The sequence below is a fragment of the Moesziomyces antarcticus genome (assembly GCF_000747765.1).
Source record: "Moesziomyces antarcticus DNA, scaffold: scaffold_v10001, strain JCM 10317, whole genome shotgun sequence".
Taxonomy (NCBI): Eukaryota; Fungi; Basidiomycota; class Ustilaginomycetes; order Ustilaginales; family Ustilaginaceae; genus Moesziomyces; species Moesziomyces antarcticus.
The window spans coordinates 1,409,486-1,426,215 of NW_014639009.1; the positions used below are offsets into that span (position 1 = coordinate 1,409,486).

The 16,730-nt window shown below is 61.2% G+C and overlaps 8 protein-coding genes across 8 annotated transcripts; 4 read left to right on the top strand and 4 right to left on the bottom strand.

Moving 5' to 3' along the window:
• On the bottom strand, positions 1-591 carry PAN0_001d0503 (uncharacterized protein; the record flags this gene model as incomplete). Its single annotated transcript, XM_014804118.1, has 1 exon — positions 1-591. The coding sequence occupies one exon, from the start codon at positions 589-591 to the stop codon at positions 1-3; it is 591 nt and encodes a 196-aa protein (XP_014659604.1).
• A 297-nt stretch (positions 592-888) lies between these two features.
• PAN0_001d0504 (uncharacterized protein) lies at positions 889-1,371 on the bottom strand (the record flags this gene model as incomplete). The annotated part of the gene is made up of 1 exon (XM_014804119.1): positions 889-1,371. One exon carries the CDS (start codon positions 1,369-1,371, stop codon positions 889-891), a length of 483 nt encoding a protein of 160 aa, XP_014659605.1.
• Positions 1,372-1,661: 290 nt separating this feature from the next.
• PAN0_001c0505 (pre-mRNA splicing factor) lies at positions 1,662-3,419 on the top strand (the record flags this gene model as incomplete). The annotated part of the gene is made up of 1 exon (XM_014804120.1): positions 1,662-3,419. The coding sequence occupies one exon, from the start codon at positions 1,662-1,664 to the stop codon at positions 3,417-3,419; it is 1,758 nt and encodes a 585-aa protein (XP_014659606.1).
• Positions 3,420-3,539: 120 nt separating this feature from the next.
• PAN0_001d0506 (propionate-CoA ligase) lies at positions 3,540-7,353 on the bottom strand (the record flags this gene model as incomplete). Its single annotated transcript, XM_014804121.1, has 4 exons — positions 3,540-4,143; positions 4,226-4,927; positions 5,196-5,208; positions 5,289-7,353. 4 exons carry the CDS (start codon positions 7,351-7,353, stop codon positions 3,540-3,542), a joined length of 3,384 nt encoding a protein of 1,127 aa, XP_014659607.1.
• A 371-nt stretch (positions 7,354-7,724) lies between these two features.
• Positions 7,725-9,162, top strand: PAN0_001c0507 (mosc domain protein; the record flags this gene model as incomplete). Its single annotated transcript, XM_014804122.1, has 2 exons — positions 7,725-8,363; positions 8,443-9,162. 2 exons carry the CDS (start codon positions 7,725-7,727, stop codon positions 9,160-9,162), a joined length of 1,359 nt encoding a protein of 452 aa, XP_014659608.1.
• Positions 9,163-9,303: 141 nt separating this feature from the next.
• On the bottom strand, positions 9,304-11,964 carry PAN0_001d0508 (manganese resistance protein; the record flags this gene model as incomplete). Its single annotated transcript, XM_014804123.1, has 1 exon — positions 9,304-11,964. The coding sequence occupies one exon, from the start codon at positions 11,962-11,964 to the stop codon at positions 9,304-9,306; it is 2,661 nt and encodes an 886-aa protein (XP_014659609.1).
• Positions 11,965-12,079: 115 nt separating this feature from the next.
• On the top strand, positions 12,080-13,215 carry PAN0_001c0509 (uncharacterized protein; the record flags this gene model as incomplete). Its single annotated transcript, XM_014804124.1, has 4 exons — positions 12,080-12,254; positions 12,340-12,718; positions 12,796-12,848; positions 12,998-13,215. The coding sequence occupies 4 exons, from the start codon at positions 12,080-12,082 to the stop codon at positions 13,213-13,215; spliced, it is 825 nt and encodes a 274-aa protein (XP_014659610.1).
• Positions 13,216-14,408: 1,193 nt separating this feature from the next.
• Positions 14,409-16,675, top strand: PAN0_001c0510 (uncharacterized protein; the record flags this gene model as incomplete). Its single annotated transcript, XM_014804125.1, has 4 exons — positions 14,409-14,493; positions 14,648-14,696; positions 14,829-15,426; positions 15,794-16,675. 4 exons carry the CDS (start codon positions 14,409-14,411, stop codon positions 16,673-16,675), a joined length of 1,614 nt encoding a protein of 537 aa, XP_014659611.1.
• Positions 16,676-16,730: the final 55 nt, after the last annotated feature.

Consider the following 16,730-nt stretch of genomic DNA (forward strand, 5'->3'; position numbering starts at 1 on the left):
TCAGATGTGCGCTCCACTCGTCGCTGCCTTTTCTATCCAGTCGATGGTGCGTGGGTGTGAGAAGAAGGTGGGGAGGCGAGTAGATGGAGCAAGATCAAGATGGGCGCAGAAGGATGAGGTGCAGAGACAAGTGTTGGTGCCGCCCTGGCTGAGCGAGATCTGTGTTGATGCGGTCGCCGTGCTCTCAGCCTCTTCTCGACTTTGCATTCCAACCTGGGCGAAAGAGCGCTCGTTCACTGGCGCGCGTGCGCTGGCGCGCGTGCGCTGGCCGTGTGTTTCTTTGCGCGCGACGCAGATGTTGACCTGACTGCCTTTGTGTGCGTGTGCGTTGTCTGCCGCCCTTTTTTCGGCTTGCGAGCGCAAAGCTGCTCGACGTGTAAATGGATTTGGACGCGTCGGACGCGTGTCGCGTAAAGTGGCCCTGATGCCAAAGCCAGCAGCCACGCGTCTCGGCCGCGCGTGTCGCAGCCCCGCCCACTCCCTACGCTTGCAGCAAAGAGAGCTTTCCCAGCCCGCGCAGCTCCGGATCGCACACAGAGCTAGACATGGATCGGCAATGCCGCCGTTAGATCGGCGCTTGGCAACGTGCATTTGCAGCAAGTGCATTGCTTAGGGTTCCTGTTACCAACGCCACAGCCTCGGAGAGCGAACTATATTGTCCAGGACTTTCCTGCCTCGTGTTACACCCGAACGGTCGTAGCCATCCACGTCTTCTGACTCCGATGCCGACATTGCGATTGCGACAGAAGTATGCTTTGATTAAGTCTACAAGTACATATGAGCTGGCTCCTCCTTGCGGAGGGGGCCTATTGGTACAAAGATAGCCGCGGGGGCACATGGCCGCGTGGCATCTGCGCTGTCCGGTCCGAGCTTGTCTTGCGCAGAGCACTAGGGCTTTCCACGGAGCTCTCGCAGCTTGTCCTGCAACTCTCGGAGCTCGCGCGTCACTTTATCGTTCTGCGCCGTCTTTTGCTCTGCCTGCGCCCTTGCCCGGTCTCTCTGCGCGATCCTTTGCGATTGCTGGTAGGACGTCCTGGCGCGCTGCCTCTGTGCCTCCTCGAAGCTCATCTTTGTCCCGCTTGCTCCCTCCGCTCCAGCTTGCTTGCCATCCTTGGCGCCCACAGTTGGGAACGGCGACGGCTCGTTGTGCGGCTCGCCGTGATCCTGGTCCCATTCGCTCTCGCGCATGCCAATTGGCGGTTGGTACGTGGGAACCTGTCGGCCTTGCATCCTGTGTGGCACGTGGTCGATCTCGTGAATCATGCGATCGACGATGCGGAAAAACAGTGGAGACTGGGCGAGCTTCCGCGTGAGCGCCTGCGTGAGGATCGTCGCCACTACGCGCACCAGGTATGGCGGGAGCTGCGCCATCGTGACTAGCGTTGCATCCAGTCGGTGGTATGATCGAAGTCGGCGCTTCCTTGATTTGGCGGTCCCGAATGCGATGGATCAAAGGCAAGGCGACAAAGGGAAGGCGAGTTCCAAGAAAGCTGGAAGAACGTAAGCGGTGTGGCTGAGTTATTGGCAACTGCTCCACATCCAGCGCATTTTTTTGAGCCGGCCGAGAATTTTGGGGTTGGAATCCAAAGTCGCCGTGCTTTTGCCGCGGAGCTGTTGTTCTCGGGCCCACCTTCCATCCACCACCACCAAAGGGCATCAACATGGCCAGCTTCGCCGACGAGCTTCTGGCCGACTTTGGCTCGGACGACGAGCAGGAGATACTCGCCCAGCCCAGTGATGATGCGCAGGCGTCGACGCACCAAAATGGCACCAAGCGCATACATCCCGAAGAAGACGATGAAGGAAAGGGGGCGGAGGACAGCAGCAGTAAACGCATGCATCTCGACGATGCTGATCTGGACGACCTCGAGGATGGCAGCGACGACGAAGCCGATCCGATGGGCAAAGGCGAGGGCTCGAGCTCGAACGGCTCGGCAGCCACAGGAGGCGTCACACTTGGACGCAATGCAGTTCAGCCTGCTGCCGAGCGCGACCAGGCCGAGGTGGACGAGCTCGACCTGTCCAAAACCACGAACGTTCGCAGCGTCGCCTCGCTTCTGCGCAGTGGCAGCAAGGTCTATGGCGTGCTCAAGCAGATCGACCACTTCATGTCGCTGCCCGAGCCCGACCTTGCCGGCGTACTGGAAGACTCGCCCGAATACCACCTCATTGTCACCGCGAACAACATCGCCGTCGACGTCGACAACGAGGTGATGGTGGTGCACAAATTCATCCGCGACCACTACTCGCCTCGCTTCCCGGAGCTCGAGACGCTCATCCCGGGCCCCACCGAGTACATTCAGGCGGTGCAGGCGATCGGCAACGACGACGAGATCAGCAGCGCCAAGCTCGAGGGCGTGCTCCCGCACGGTACGGTGGTAGTCATCAGCATGACTGCGTCCACGACATCGGGGCGTCCTCTGCCTTCAGAGGAGTGGAGAGCGGTGCAAGAGGCGCTCGAGATGGTGTTGGAGCTCGAATCGGTGCGCAGCCGCATCCTGGCGTACGTCGAGTCGCGCATGTCGTTTGTTGCGCCCAACCTGTCTGCGGTCGTCGGCACGCGCACGGCGACCAAGCTGCTCGGCGCAGCCGGTGGACTCGAGGGGCTCAGCAAGATCCCGGCGTGCAATCTGCACCTGCTCGGTGCGGCCAAGAAGAACTCGATCGGTCTATCGACCGCGCACGGCGGCTCTTTGCGCTCGTCCGGCTTCATCACGCAGAGCGAGCTGGTAGCCACCACACCGGACGACTACAAGCGCCAAGCCGTGCGCATGGTGTCTGCAAAGGCGCTGCTCGCGGCGCGCATGGACGCGGGCAAGACCACGGCGCGCGACGGATCGTACGGCCACAAGCTGCACGCCGAGCTCGCGCGCAAGATCGAAAAGCTGCTCGAACCGCCTCCGCAGAAGCTCGAAAAGGTGCTACCCGTGCCCAAGGAGGGTGGGGGCAAGAAGCGGCGTGGTGGAGCCAAGGCGCGCCGGGCCAAGGAGAGGAACGGCATGACGGAGCTGCGCAAGATGCAGAACCGCATGGAGTTCGGCAAGCAGGAGGAGGAGGCGTTTGGATACGACGAGTCCGTGGGGCTGGGCATGATCAACTCGTCGGCGTCGGGTAAGGTGCGCGCACAGACCGCAGAGGACCGGTCCAAGGCACGCATGAGCAAGGCGAACAAGAACCGCATCGCTGCGCTGAGGGGCGCGGCCGGTGGAACCCAGTCCGTGCTCGGCAGGGGTGGGGCGGATGGAACGGCGTCATCGCTGGCTTTCACGCCCGTGCAGGGAATCGAACTCGTCGATCCGAGTAGGAGAAAGGCTCAGGAGAACGAAAAGTGGTTCAAGCAAGGCCAATTCTCGCTGCTTCCCGGCGCAAAGTCGTCGCTGCCAGGCTCAATGCCACCCCCACCCAAACCATCAAAGTAATCGCCCGCATATGTCACACCCTGCATTTGTATTTGTACCGTTCGCAATCGCATCGTGCACCAGCCATTGCAAGTCCTGATTCATTTGGAGACGAAGCGACATTCGAGACGTGCTGGGAAGCTAGAGCTTGCTCTTTGGCTGTTCGCTCGCGAGACGGATGACCACCTTGCCACCGGACCTCTTATCTGCCTGAGCGAGCAGCTCAAATCCCCTATCCGCCTGTTCCAACCCGTCCAGCACGGTATCCACAACGGGCACGATTCTATGCTGCTCGACAAAGCGGATGCTCTGTTCGAACTCCTTGGCGCTGCCCATGGTGCTTCCGAGCACCTCGATGTTCTTGAGCACCTCCTTCATCGTATACGTCAACTTGGGTGCCGCCGTCATGCCAAAGATCACCACGCGGCCGCCCGCTTTCAGCCCAGCCTTCTGCGCCTGTGCGGCGATCTCCCCGCCGGCACTGTCGATAACGCAGTCCAGATACGGCCGCGCGCGAGGCAGAAGCTTACGGATCTTGCCCGGCCAGTTCGTGTCCTTGTACTCCGTACCGGCCTTGGCACCGAGCTTCACTGCACGCGCGATCTTGTCCGCCGAGCCTCCCGTGACGTACACGTTGGCACCAGCTGCAACGGCCATTTGGAGCGCCAGCATCGCTACGCCACCACCTACGCCCGTCAGAAGCACGTTCTGCCCCTTGCTCACCTGCGCCTTGGTGAACAGCGCCCTACCAGACACCCAACCCAAGACAAAGGTTCAAAAAGTCAGCATGTTGTACAGCATAGAAGATGGCGAAGGGTGGAACTTACCTGTAGGCAGTGACTGAGGCGCAGGGGAGTGTGGCGGCCTGTTCGGCGGTAAGGTGCTTGGGCGCCGCAACGATCTGGTCCTTCTCGACGGCGACGTACTCCGCGAAAGTGCCGACGCCGTTAGTCGGCGCCGTAGCACCCAAGATACCGAAGCCCTTGCCGCCAAGTCCGTTGGACCTTTGTTCGTCGCTGAGACCGGGCAGTTCGGCTTCCGGTCCGTCCTTGTCCGAATCCCAACCACGGGTGGGAGTCAGCAATACCAGGCCGTCTGGGTGCTGGTTGGGCACGCTGAATCCCTGCGGTGCAACGACGGTGCCTGCGCCATCGCAGCCCATGGTGGCATTGGTGTACACGAGACCCGGGTAGGCGCCCACCATGGACCACTCGTCCCTGCGGTTGAAGCCGGCGGCGTGGATCTTGACGAGCACCTGGTCGGACTTGGGCTTGGGCGTGGCGACCTCGCGCACGAGCGCCACGTTGCGCTGGCCCTTCTTGGCTTCTCCGGCGGGCCGCTCGAGCTGCAGCGCCTTCATGGTGGGCTTGACGCCCGCGGGTAGTGACATGGCGCGAGTCGAGTCAGCAGGTGTTGCAGTGGAGGTCGAGGTGGAGGAGGCGTTGGGGCTGTCGAGCGCGTCAAAGTACTGTTCGATCGCCTTGCGCACTGTATCGATCACGTCCTTGTCCTCGATGGTGGGTGGAAAGCTGGATGGTGAGCACAAGCAAAGACAAGGTTGTAGGTGTCAGCGACAGCTTTGGGTGCAGAGAGGTGGTTGGACCACGGGCCGTGCGCGCCGATCCTCCCAGCTCGAAAGCGGGGCAAACGATCGCGCGCCTCTGACGCCCAAAAAAAAGGCTTTGGAAAAGGGTATTTTTCCGCTGCGATTTTGAGTGTGCCTACGCGGCGTAATTTCGCACCGGCAGCACCGGCGACCTGACGTAGCCGGCTGCTCGTCCACTCCATCACACTTACTCGACAGGCGCATCTGCGAGTCAAACCCACAGCAAGATGTCAGCGACCGCAAACCCAGGCAACAGCATCTCTCGCTCGCATGCATGCACTTACTCCTCTTTCCGGCGGCTGCATTTTCGACTGCCTGCCTGAGACTCCTTCGGAGCGTTTTTCCCGAGCGCGTCTTGGGCAGCTTCTGCGCCTCGATGAGGCCCGACAACTGGGCGATGGGGCCCATCTCCTTGCGAACGTGGTCGTTGATGTTCTTGAGCATCTGTTTTGCCGACTTGCTCTGTGCCGAGTTGTGCGGCTGGTCGCCACTGGCCGCTGCCACTCTGGCGTGCGCCACGACGATCGCAAACGGCGACTGGCCCTTGAGTTTGTCGGGCGCGCCCACGACGGCGCACTCGATGACGTCCGGGTGCGAGGTGACGACCTGTTCGATGAGGCCCGTGCCGAGGCGGTGGGCCGAGACGTTTATGATGTCGTCCGAGCGCGCGAGGATGCTCACGTAGCCATCGGGGTCGATGACGCCCTGATCGCCCGTCTCGAACCAGCCGCCCTTGTCGGCAAAGGTAGCAAAGTAGCTCTTGTGGAAGCGCTCCGGATTTCTCCACAGGCCACCGAGGAAGCTCGGGCCCAGGGGCGTCGCTAGTACGAGATTGCCCATCTTGCCATGCGGCAGCTCGCGGCCATCGTCGTCGACGATGCGTACGTCCATGCCGGGCATTGGCAGACCCGCGCTTCCCGGTCGCGCAGGCAGGGGTCCAAACGCCGACGACAGCATGAGGCCTGTGATGGGTGAGCCGGATTCGCTCGACCAAAAGTTGTCGTTGGTCTGGGCGCCCGGTGCGGCGAGCTCCTTGAGCAGCCGCTCGAAGCGCGCGACGATCTGGGGCTCGGACCGCTCGCCCGCGAGGAAGAGCGTGCGCAGACTCCTCAGGTCCACACCGGGTGCGCGCATGAGCTGGGCATCTGCATCCTGCCCCACGATCGCACGCAGCGCCGTGGGCGCACAGAACATCTGCGTCACACGGTACTGCGAGCAGATGCGCCACCAGATACCCGCGTCCGGCAGCACCGGCTTGCCCTCGAACACAATCGACGTCGCACCGAGCAGCAGCGGTCCGTAGTGAATGTACGAGTGGCCCACGACCCAGCCCAGATCCGAGGCACAAAACATGACATCGCTGGGCGTCATGCCAAACGTATGCTCGATCGAATATCGAAGTGCAACGATGTGGCCCCCGGACAGTCTGCAGACTCCCTTTGGCGCGCCCGTGGTTCCGCTCGTGTAAATCGTGTAGATGGGATCCTCGCTCGCCACGGGCACACACTCCCAGCACGGCGATCGACCGCCCTGCTTGTCCGCCGTGAGCTTGCTTTCGGTCTCCCAGTCCCACTCTGGCAGATCTGCGGGACCGGGCTTACCCTCGGATGCACACGTCGCAGGAGTGTGGCCCTTGATGGTGTGCCTGCGTAGGAAGAGCAGGCCGGACTGCGGCTTGTGCTCGGATACCCGCAGCGCTTCGTCGACCAGCGGCTTGTAATCCACAGGCCCCTTGGGCTCCAATCCACAACTGGCAGCGATGACCATCTTGCATTTGGAGTCCTGGATGCGCTTTGCGAGCTCCTTGGGAGCGAAACCGCCAAAGACGACCGAGTGCACCGCGCCGATCCTTGCGCACGCCAACATGGCGATCGAAGTCTCGGGCACCATGGGCATGTAGATGACCACCGCATCGCCCTTTTGCACGCCCTTGTGGCGCAGAATGCCCGCTACGATCTGAACCTGCTGCAGCAGCTCGTAGTACGTGATGGAGCGTGCGTTCTGCGTCTGGAACGACAGCGGCGAGACGTGGTGGAAAGCGACGCGGTGTGCGGTTGGGGCGAGCGCCAGGTGCGGAGTGTCGGGCGAGGCGGTGACAGGGGCCGCCGAAGCGTGGGCCTGGGTGTAGACGTGTCGATCGACGCAGTTGAAGCACGTATTGAGCTGGGCGTCCGGGAACCATGTGGCGCCCTGAGGATCGAGGTAGGGCGCATTGCGGTTGGACGACACGCCGTGCGCGACGGTGGGCGGCTTGTGCCAGTGGATGGCGCGTGCCGCCCGCAGCCAGAAGTCGTCCTTGTGGTGGATCGACTGTCGGTGGATGAGGATCTGCGGATGTGTCTGTGCCATGATGTCGATGCGGCGAGTGATGGTGGTAGGGCGTCAAGTGAGCTGCGCTGCAGGTCTTTATGAGGCCGGGGAGCAGCAGTCCGGCTAAGGCTGTCAAAAAAGTGCGGGGAAAAGCCGGCTAAAATCCGCGCGGCGACGCACTGACCAGCTCCACTTTTTTGGGTTTCATTTCGTCACCTGTCCCACCCTTCCTTCGCACATGACCTTCTTCCTCTCCTTCTAGTCGCCTTGGAGCTGGGCCGCCCCGCATCTCGTGACACCGGCCCGCCACGACACTTGGTCAGAACCACTCGAAGTGGGCCTCCGCAAGGCTGCGGACACTGCCACCTCCATCATCCTTGCATCCTAACTTTTTGTCTGGTCTCGCAACGATGCCAGCCAAGATTCCGTTCTTCGAGGCGTCCGAATCGCTGCAGCAGCGATGGCGCGAGTCGACCGCATCGCTGCGTGTCACAGCACAAGTCTACGTATTTGCGCTGCTCATCGCCATCGGGCTCTTCCGCCATTACCTCGCACCTCGATCTTCACCAGACCACACGTTCGGTTCTGCTGCTGCCACGGACGCACCCGGGGCCAAGGACGAGACGATCGCCGAGGTCGCCGAGATCTTTATCTACCCGATCAAGTCGTGCGCCGGCTCGTCGGTGAGCCATGCACAGCTCACGCAGCAGGGGTTCGACCTCGATCGACGATGGATGGTCGTCCGGCTGCGGGAAGGCAAGGTCGAGAAGATGTCGCTGAAAGAAGAGCCCAGACTCACACTCATCCAGCCGAGCATCGACGAGGCGCACAACAGGCTGAGCATCAAGCTGACCAAAGAGGGGGAGAAGGTCCACAAGGGAACGAAGCTGGGAGAGACAGAGACGGTGTTAAGGCCAACGGCGGAGGAGCTGAGGAAGTGGAAGGAGGTACCCAGAGTGGAAATGTATGGCGATTTTGCCGACGGCCGTGTGGCAGCGCTGCCAGATTCAAGCGGCCGTAAGCTAAGTCCCAGCGAATGGATCAGCGAAGTATGTAACCCAACCTCCTCCCACCTTGTTCGCTTCGCAGAGTGCTGACCGATCACCGATGCGGGGGTGTTTGGAGTAGTTCTTGGGATACGCTGTCTTGTTGATCCACTTTGACACGACATCCCGAACGGCGCGGGCGGCGTTTCCGATCTTCAAGCCCCCCACCGACAGCGCGTCGTGGTCTTCTCAAGATCGGGGTGAGCTGTATCGCGAGCGCGGAATCGAGTTCCAGGACGAGTATCCCCTGCTGATCGCGACGCAGGAATCGCTCTCGCTTGTGCGCAACCAACTCACCTCCGCACTCAGCCCCAACGGCACCGAAGGTCGACCTATCGCCGGTATCGATGCTACCAAATGGGCCGATTCGTCCGCACTCAGCATTGCGCGCTTTCGACCCAACATTGTACTGCGCTCTTCTCCCGGTGAAGCTTTTGCGCCATTTAGTGAGGATTCGTGGGAACGAATTTGGATCCTCCCCAACGGACGTTCGCGCTCCAAGGCAGTGTTGCAGCTCGTGGCACGGTGTCAGAGATGCCTGCTCACCGCTGTCGACCCCATCACTGCCGAAAAGGACGCAAGTGTACCGCTGAAGTTGCTGAATCGAAGTAGGATGCGCGTCAAGAAAACAGCCAGCGAGGGGGGAAATGGAAGAGCGGGTCCGTGCTTTGGAATGTACGCCATCCCTTTGCCGCTCGACACTAGCGCCTATGGCGAGCTCAGCACGGGCGATAGCGTCAAAGTCCGATGGCGCCCTTTCAGCACCGACGACGAACCAGACCGTTCGCATCTCCCCACCTAGTCCAATTTTCCCACTTGACAATCAGACATCCCCTGGACAGGACCGCTTGTGGTTGAAGTGATAGATCCATTGCATGATGCTAGCGGATATGAATGCGACGCAACAAAGAAAGACAGGGCAAGAGCAGTTGGGGTCGGCGTATCATCGCGAGCGTTCCAGATACCTCGTAGCGGCAATGTATCCCGAAACCGCAATGACGACCATAACCGAGCAGATGCCGGCAAACCAGTGCAGGTTCGTCACATCCTGGCCGGGCACGTTGACGTTCATGCCCCACAGACCGGTGATGACGTTCATGGGCACAATCACCGTACCGAGCGCGGTGAGCTTGGAGAGCACGTCGTTAATCTGGTTGTTGGCGTCGGTCATCTCGATCGAGATCTGGGCGAGGTAGTTGGAGTGCGAGCGCGACAGAATCTTTTCGTAGTGGTTCAAGTTCTGCGTCATGGTGATCAGGTGGTCCTGGATGTCGGACAGATACAGTCCAATGTCCGACTTGGGTGCCACGGACCAATTCTCGTTGCAGCGCTTGGCGAGTCCCTTGACCACATCCGCCTTGTTGCCCATCAACCTCAACAGGCCCATCACCTTCTTACGGCACGTGCCGATGCGCCGAAGCATGTCCGACTGCTCGGCCTCCTTGAGGATAAGCACGAGCTCGTCGATCGAGTCTACCTCGTACTCGATCGACTGGATCAGCGGACCAAAGGCGTCGGTGATATCGTCGATGAGCGCATACGAGATCCAGTCCGAGGTGACGTTGATGTAGTCCTTGAGCTGCTTGATGCGTCTGCGCACGTTTTGCGGATGCGGCGTGCCGCGGAAGTGGAACGAGAGCGTACCTTCGCGGAACACGATGATGTACATGTTCAGCGGCTCCAGATACGTCGGGCTGTACGGATCCTGGTCGAATGACCGGAAACACACCAAGTAGTAGTTGCGGAACAGCTCGATCTTCTCGCGCGTCTCCTCCATGAGGATATCCTCGGTGGTGAGCGGGTGGATGCCAAACACGCGGCTCAGCAGCTTCATCTCCGAGTCGGTGGGCGAGAGCACGTCGAGCCACCACGTGTTGGCCTCCGGATCCGGATCCATGCGGATGCCGCCGCCCGGCAGCGCCTTGGTCCTGCTGGCGCTGAGACCGCCCATGGCCCTCGCCGCCTCCTCGCCCGTGTGAACGGGCGTGTTGGAGCCCGTAGGCGGTGCGGTGGTGCCCTCCATGCGACCAAACGTCTGGCCGAGCGACGCCATGCGCGCCGTCGCGGCGTTGATCGTGGGTGCACGGCTGGCGTTGCGGCTCTGGCTGCCCTCGGTGGGAGGCGAGTGGTCGCTGCTCTTGCTGCGGCCACTGAAGAGCTCCTCGAAGGTCTGTCCATCGGCGGGGAGCTCCGAGAGGTGGCGTGCGTGGATGGTCGACGGTAAGGCGTTCGAGTAGAACGTGAAACGGTACGGCTTCTCTCGGTTGCTGTACGCGCCCGTCTGCGACCTGGCGCGCGTCTGTGCCGCTGCACCTGGCGTGGTGGGTCCGAAGCCGCTCTGGGACTGGGAAGGATGGATGCGCGAAGCCGTGTTGGCGCCGCCGTGGTAGGATGGGAGCGTGTCGTTGTCGAGCAGCGGGGTGTTGACGTCGACGGAGCGCTTTGCCTCGCCCGTGATGAGTGCGGAGCCACCCATGATGCTGTTGGACGCAGCCGCGCCCGCCACGGGAGGCGGTGCGCTTCCGCCGCCTTCGAAGAGCGCAAGCTTGCGCTGGTACTTGCTGCTGCCAAACGCACCTGCCGAGGTGCTGAGCTTGCGCGGACGGCGGCTGTAGAACGTGGCGTCATCACTGTCCGGCGAGATGCTGTAGCCTGGGCCGGCAGGCTTCTGTGCAGCCGCGCCGCGTTGACGAAGCACCTGGTCGGGCGAAGCGGCTGCGTTGTACGACGATGCGAGGCCGATGCGGTCGCGTTCTTCCGAGGCAAACTCCTCGAGGGCGTCGAGATCAAACGTGAATGGATAGCCGAGCGGCATCTCACCGTTGTCGGGTCGTGTGTTGTAGGCATGACGGACGTCGGCGTGCAGCTGCTCGGGACGAGGCTCGTGCGGACGGCCCTCGGATGTGTGCGAGTCGTGCATGGGGAAGCAGACGTCGTCTTCGGCGCCGGAGCCACGACGGAGGAAGCGGGGCGGATCGTCGTCGTGGTCGTCGAGGTGCACGAGATCGTCCGAGTGGATGGAGCGAGACTGGTGGCTGTTGCCTCGCGCATGCTGAGGACCGCGGGAGATGTGGGAAGACTCGCCACCAACATCCTCTTGGTCGTCGTCGATCAAAGCGTGTTCGGTGGTGCGGCTGGAGGGGAAGTAGGCATTGGGGCTACGCATGGGTGTGCGCGAGAGCGACGAACGGGCACGCAGGGCGGAAGGCGAGTGGACATTGCTGAGCGAGTGTGCCTGGTGGCGGTGGTCGATGTAGTGGTGCTGGCTGTCGAGGCTGGTGTTGGAGCCGTTGCGATTGTGCTGGTAGAAGCGAGCAGCAATGGCTGAGGAGGGTGGTGCGGGAGTTCGAACAGGGACGGCCGCAGGGCTCCTGTTGATGCCTTCGTGGAAGTAGGGCTCTGCCTGGTCGTCGGAGAAGCTGCCGCGCGGGGGGCTGGGGTCGTTACCACGTGCCTTGCTCATCTGACGGGCGGCATCGAGATCCTGCTCGAGCTGGTGGCTCTGCGGGCTGGCAGCTCGTCTTCCATCTGAGCGAGACTCTGGCGGTGGAGACACGGCTCGGCCGCTGGAGAGCGAGCCGTAGAAGTGTTGAGGCGAGGACATGACGGATGGGAACAGCCACCGCGCTCGAGGTACGCCAACTAGAGAACGGCTTCGAGTCTATGGCTTGCGGTCCGAATGCTTTCTTGATGCGTCCGATGCTCCGTTGGAGTCGCCTATGCAGCGCAAAGTGGACGTCGAGGGCAGCGAGATGAAGGTGCAGCGGTGGACGGCAAGCAAGCGTCGGATCGAGAGATTGGGTCGAACGGCGATTAGGCTTTTGACGCCCGACAAAGGCGACTCGAGCGCGGGCAGAGCGCTGCGAAATGCGAATTTTCTGCCACCGATGCGAGGTCAACAGGCACACACGCCTGGCAAAAAAAGAGAGAGGCGTGGGAGCGTCGATTGCGCTGCTCTCCCGATGCACACCCCACGCAGCCAATCTGCAGTCGGCGGTCAAAGTGCATTTTTCTCGATTCAGCCTGGCGGGACGCCCCACCCAACAGCCCCCAACAGACCCCAACAGCCCCCACTGCAGCTCGCCATGTCGCCAGCTGCTGCTTTGCCTGACTCTGCTGGAGTGGCACTTGTCCACCGACGGCAACCCTGGCGGCCAACCACCTCTACAGCGACCTTCCGAGAGCGAGCATCACAGGAGAAGATCGTTGAGGCTCACCAAGGTTGTCCAGGGTTCGGCCCAGGGTCACGGCGAAGAAATGCTAGGCGAACCTCGGTGCGAGAGGAACGTGCTATCAGTCATCTCCACATCGACCGATGCAGTGACAAGGACCAGCGGATCGGTAGATCCTGGCTGTCAGTGTGTCTCCAAAAAAAAAACACTTTGAATGCAGCCAGTTTATGCACGCGTGCATGCCACCACCTGTCCAAGCACAGCAACGCGCTGCTACCCATCCTACCCATCCTACCCCTCCTACCCTTGCAACGTCGTATTGTGTGCATCTGCGACAGACCTGCCATAGCGTGAACTTGACGAATTGAGGCGAGCGCACACGGATATCCCTGACGACTACCCGTGCACGGATATCCCTGCGGGATATCCGTGCACTGTTAGACCGCTTCGGGTGAGCATGCATAGGATGCCTTTTCGGCCTGCACGATGACGAAACGCTCGCTCTGTCAAGCGTGGGGCTCTGCGGTGAAGCTCGCCTCAGCACGAGCGTCGATCCCGGATCTTTCGAAGGTACGCTTCAGATGTCGCTGATGCTCATCGCGCTGTCGTCGGCGCATCCGGATGCACTAAGCGTCCTGCGTGTCCTGTTCCCGGCATCCTCAATCCTGGCGGAGAGAGCTTAATGAGAAGCACCGTCTCTTCATCAATCTGATCCACGACTCCTGACCGATGCTGTTACGTCAATGCCAAGAAGCCGACGAGCAAGGCTCAGGTTGATGCGGTTGGCACGCGAGTGCCCGGTGCACGTACCAGTAGTGCCATCTATTCTTTGAACCCTGAACATCATGGTCGCGGTATAATAATGGTGAAGAGCTCTGCGGAGAAAATGACGTCGGTCGCGGCAGAGACCCTGCTTCTGAGCTCACAGACAATTGAAACTGGGGGAGAGGATGCTTCCATGTCGTCACGACCGGCCACCGAGGTCTCCAGGTTCTGCCGACGTGTGGGCCATTTTGGAAGCCAACTCGACTTTGGTCAAGCAAGGAGGAGGGCAAAAGGATGCATGTGCGGGATGCCAAATATAGCGTTGCCGCTGCAAGGCCAAGCTAGGATTGCATCTCAGCGGCTCATCGGCAGCTGCTGGTCATCACCACGCTGCAATGCGGCAGCAACCCTTGCTACCGGAGGAGCCGACGCTTTGGTGCAGTGCTAGAAGCACGCAGCCCGACGAGGCCGGCTGTGCCGACAACGTGCCTCTCAAGGGCTGAAAAGCGTGCTGGTGAGCGTGAGCGTGTGGTGGACGCCGGCTCAAGCCGATACTTGGCACAATTAGCGTGTCGACTTTGGCCGTGGTTGCGTGTGACGCATCTGTTGGAAAGCGTCATCAGAGGCTGCGACCCTCAGGGCCTCTTTCCTTTTCTTTTTCTTTTTCTATTTTTCTTTTCCCTCAGGAGGGTCAGGTGGCGAGCTGCATGGAGGATCTAAATAAAATCCAAAAAAAGTGCAAGGGGAACAGCGCAGGGCGACTCGTCATCTCACCGCTTCATGCAGTGGACCCAGCTCGTGCGTCTTTGCCGAACGCAACTTGGCGAATCTAGAAAAAGTCGCCAGTGCGCAACCCCAGCGACCGCTCGATGCGGGCCTGTCAAACTGTCGCTCGCTTGCAGCGTTGATCCTCCGTACTTTCGTTTGCTATTCCGCCAGTCGCCATCAGTCCTCTGCTGAGTGCATCCTTCGATTCGGCTCGCAAGGATTGTAAGCAGTCTCAGCGTTCTCGAACACTACAGTCGACCTTACTGGACGCTTTCTGGCTTGGTGCCAAAGCTGGGACTGCACGAAAGCCTATTTGCGGCTCGGGGACGACGGCGACGCAAAAATGCGCTCAACGTCGGCAACTCCGACGGTTTTTGGCGTGCGCGGGTCAGAGGCCGATGAAGTGCCCGAACCCGCCTCGAGGTTGCGTCAAGGATCTACACATGTTTAGCAGCAGACGCGAGGCTGCGCAGCGTTGCCTGGTCTGCCGGCGCTTCCGTCATAGGCTGGGAAAGCGCGTTCGTAGGCGAATCGTCAGTGTGGCATTTTTAAATTTCTGGCTCGCTCTTGAGACAAAGACAGCCAAGCCCGCCTCCCGCCCAGCCTCGAAGCTGCTCGACACTGCATTTGGGTGAGAAGCGCGGGGCTGATGGCTGGGGGCTGAGACGAGTCGCCGGCCAAAAGTAGCACATTCCACTTTCAACGCAAACGCATCTCGGGTGCACTCGTTGCTGCAGTCTGATCGATTCGGAGCCATCGACAGGCTCGAGGGCTCGAGGCTTCGAGGCTCGGATTCCATCATGCTCGTCGGCTCCACTTTCGACGACGCGGCGGTGTGCTGTGCCGTGCGCTGTGCTTTGGCTGTGCTTTGCTCTCCGCCCTGCCAAGCAACCGCCGAAAAAGCACGGCCGTCTGCCAATTCAAGCACCGCCTGCAGCGCCCATCTGCCCCTTCCTGCCCATGTTGCCTTGCCCTGCGCTGCCCTGACCCGCCCCGCCCCGGCGCATCCTCTGCAGGCAGAAGTGCCCGTCGAGGTCATCGTCATCCTTCCCTCGCTCGCTCTCGACTTTCTGCTGAGTGATGGATGGCCTGCGATACCGCCCATCCTTGCAAGTGAGCTCCACATAAGCCTCGTCGCGCTTCCTGCTTCTTATCCCCTCGTCACCATCGTTCCTGTCTTCACCACCACCACCACCACTGCTATCGTCGCTACCGCCTCCCTACGTCACTCCGTCCTCGACGCCGCACGATCTTCGCGACTCGTAACGGAATACCAGCGGATCATACCCACACCCCCTTCAAATCACAGCACAGTCGCCCTTAGCCCATCATGGTTTTCAGAGGCCTTTGCGTCGGACTCGGTACGTACCATTTGTTCCCATTGTTCACGCGCACAGTGCTGCGATCTGTGCTCTTCCGGAATTTGCACGCGAGTGTGCGAGCATCCCACGCGGACGAGGCGGTGGGCTCCTTCCAGGCTCGTCAGGCCGGTCGCTGCGGATGCGCAACACGCGTGGCTTCAGTTAGGAGCTAGGCCCGCAGCACTTTATAGGGCCCAGGGCAAAGATCTGCACAAGCTTCAGAGCGGGCTTAGGGTTGAGAAGACCGGTGCTGGCATGGCCCCTTTTGCCCTCACACGTCGCCCACCCCAAGTGCTGCAGCTGCGAATTCCCGCGCAGCACGCGTCCCTGTCGTGATCTCCATCTCGTTATAAGCGATCTCGAATAGCATGCTGACCCGCTCGTCTGTCCTTCTCATCCACCCCTCCTTCCTTCCCCGCTCGCTTGTTGCGACGACGGCGATATGGCGGTCACCCACTCGCGCGGCGCGGCGTACAATGTTCGCAACTGCTGGGCCTCGTTTGGACTGTTCTGCATCCATGTAGGCGAGTTCCTCACGTTTGCCGCGGTCATCCTCATGGTCTTTGCCAACATTGGCCAATTGACCAACAACATTGTGACGCGCAACATCCGCTACGTCTCGGTGGACGCTTCGAACCTCGGCAACGCGCTCGCGTCGACCAACACGGCCACCAACGACCTGTACGCCGCGAACCCGGCGGCTCCCGTGGCGCAGGGCAACGGCATCAGGCAGAGCTACCAGTGGGGTCTGTACAACTACTGTGCCGGCCAGCCCTCGGGTGACTCGCGTGCGTGCAGCGACAAGAGCTTTGGCTTCGAGTGGCAGCCCGTGGATGCGCTGCTCAACGATGCGCCCCAGGACGCACGCAACGGCATCCAGAACTTCCTGCCCGAGGCGACGTTCCGCGACTCGAAATACCTCGGCGACTACTCGAAGCCGGCCATGTACCTGATCTTTATCGGCTCGTGCCTCGCGCTGCTCTCGTGGATCTCGGGTCTGCTGTCGCATCGCTTTGCCTTCCTCGGCGCCGCGTTCATCGCGCTGCTTGCGGCTCTGACGCTCGGTGTGGGCGCTGCACTGCTCACCGCCATCTACACCAAGGCGCGCGACTCGGTGGGTGTGCAGTACGGCGTGGTGGTGCACTACGGCAATGCGCTCTGGATGACGTGGGGCGCGTTTGTGGCGTGCGTGCTCGCCATCGTGCCCTACATCCTCTCGTGCTGCACGGGCAGGAGCGACGACTACTAAGCTGGTCATGTCGACGCGATCGTTGCGGCCAAGGTCTCTCGAGCTCCTACCACTG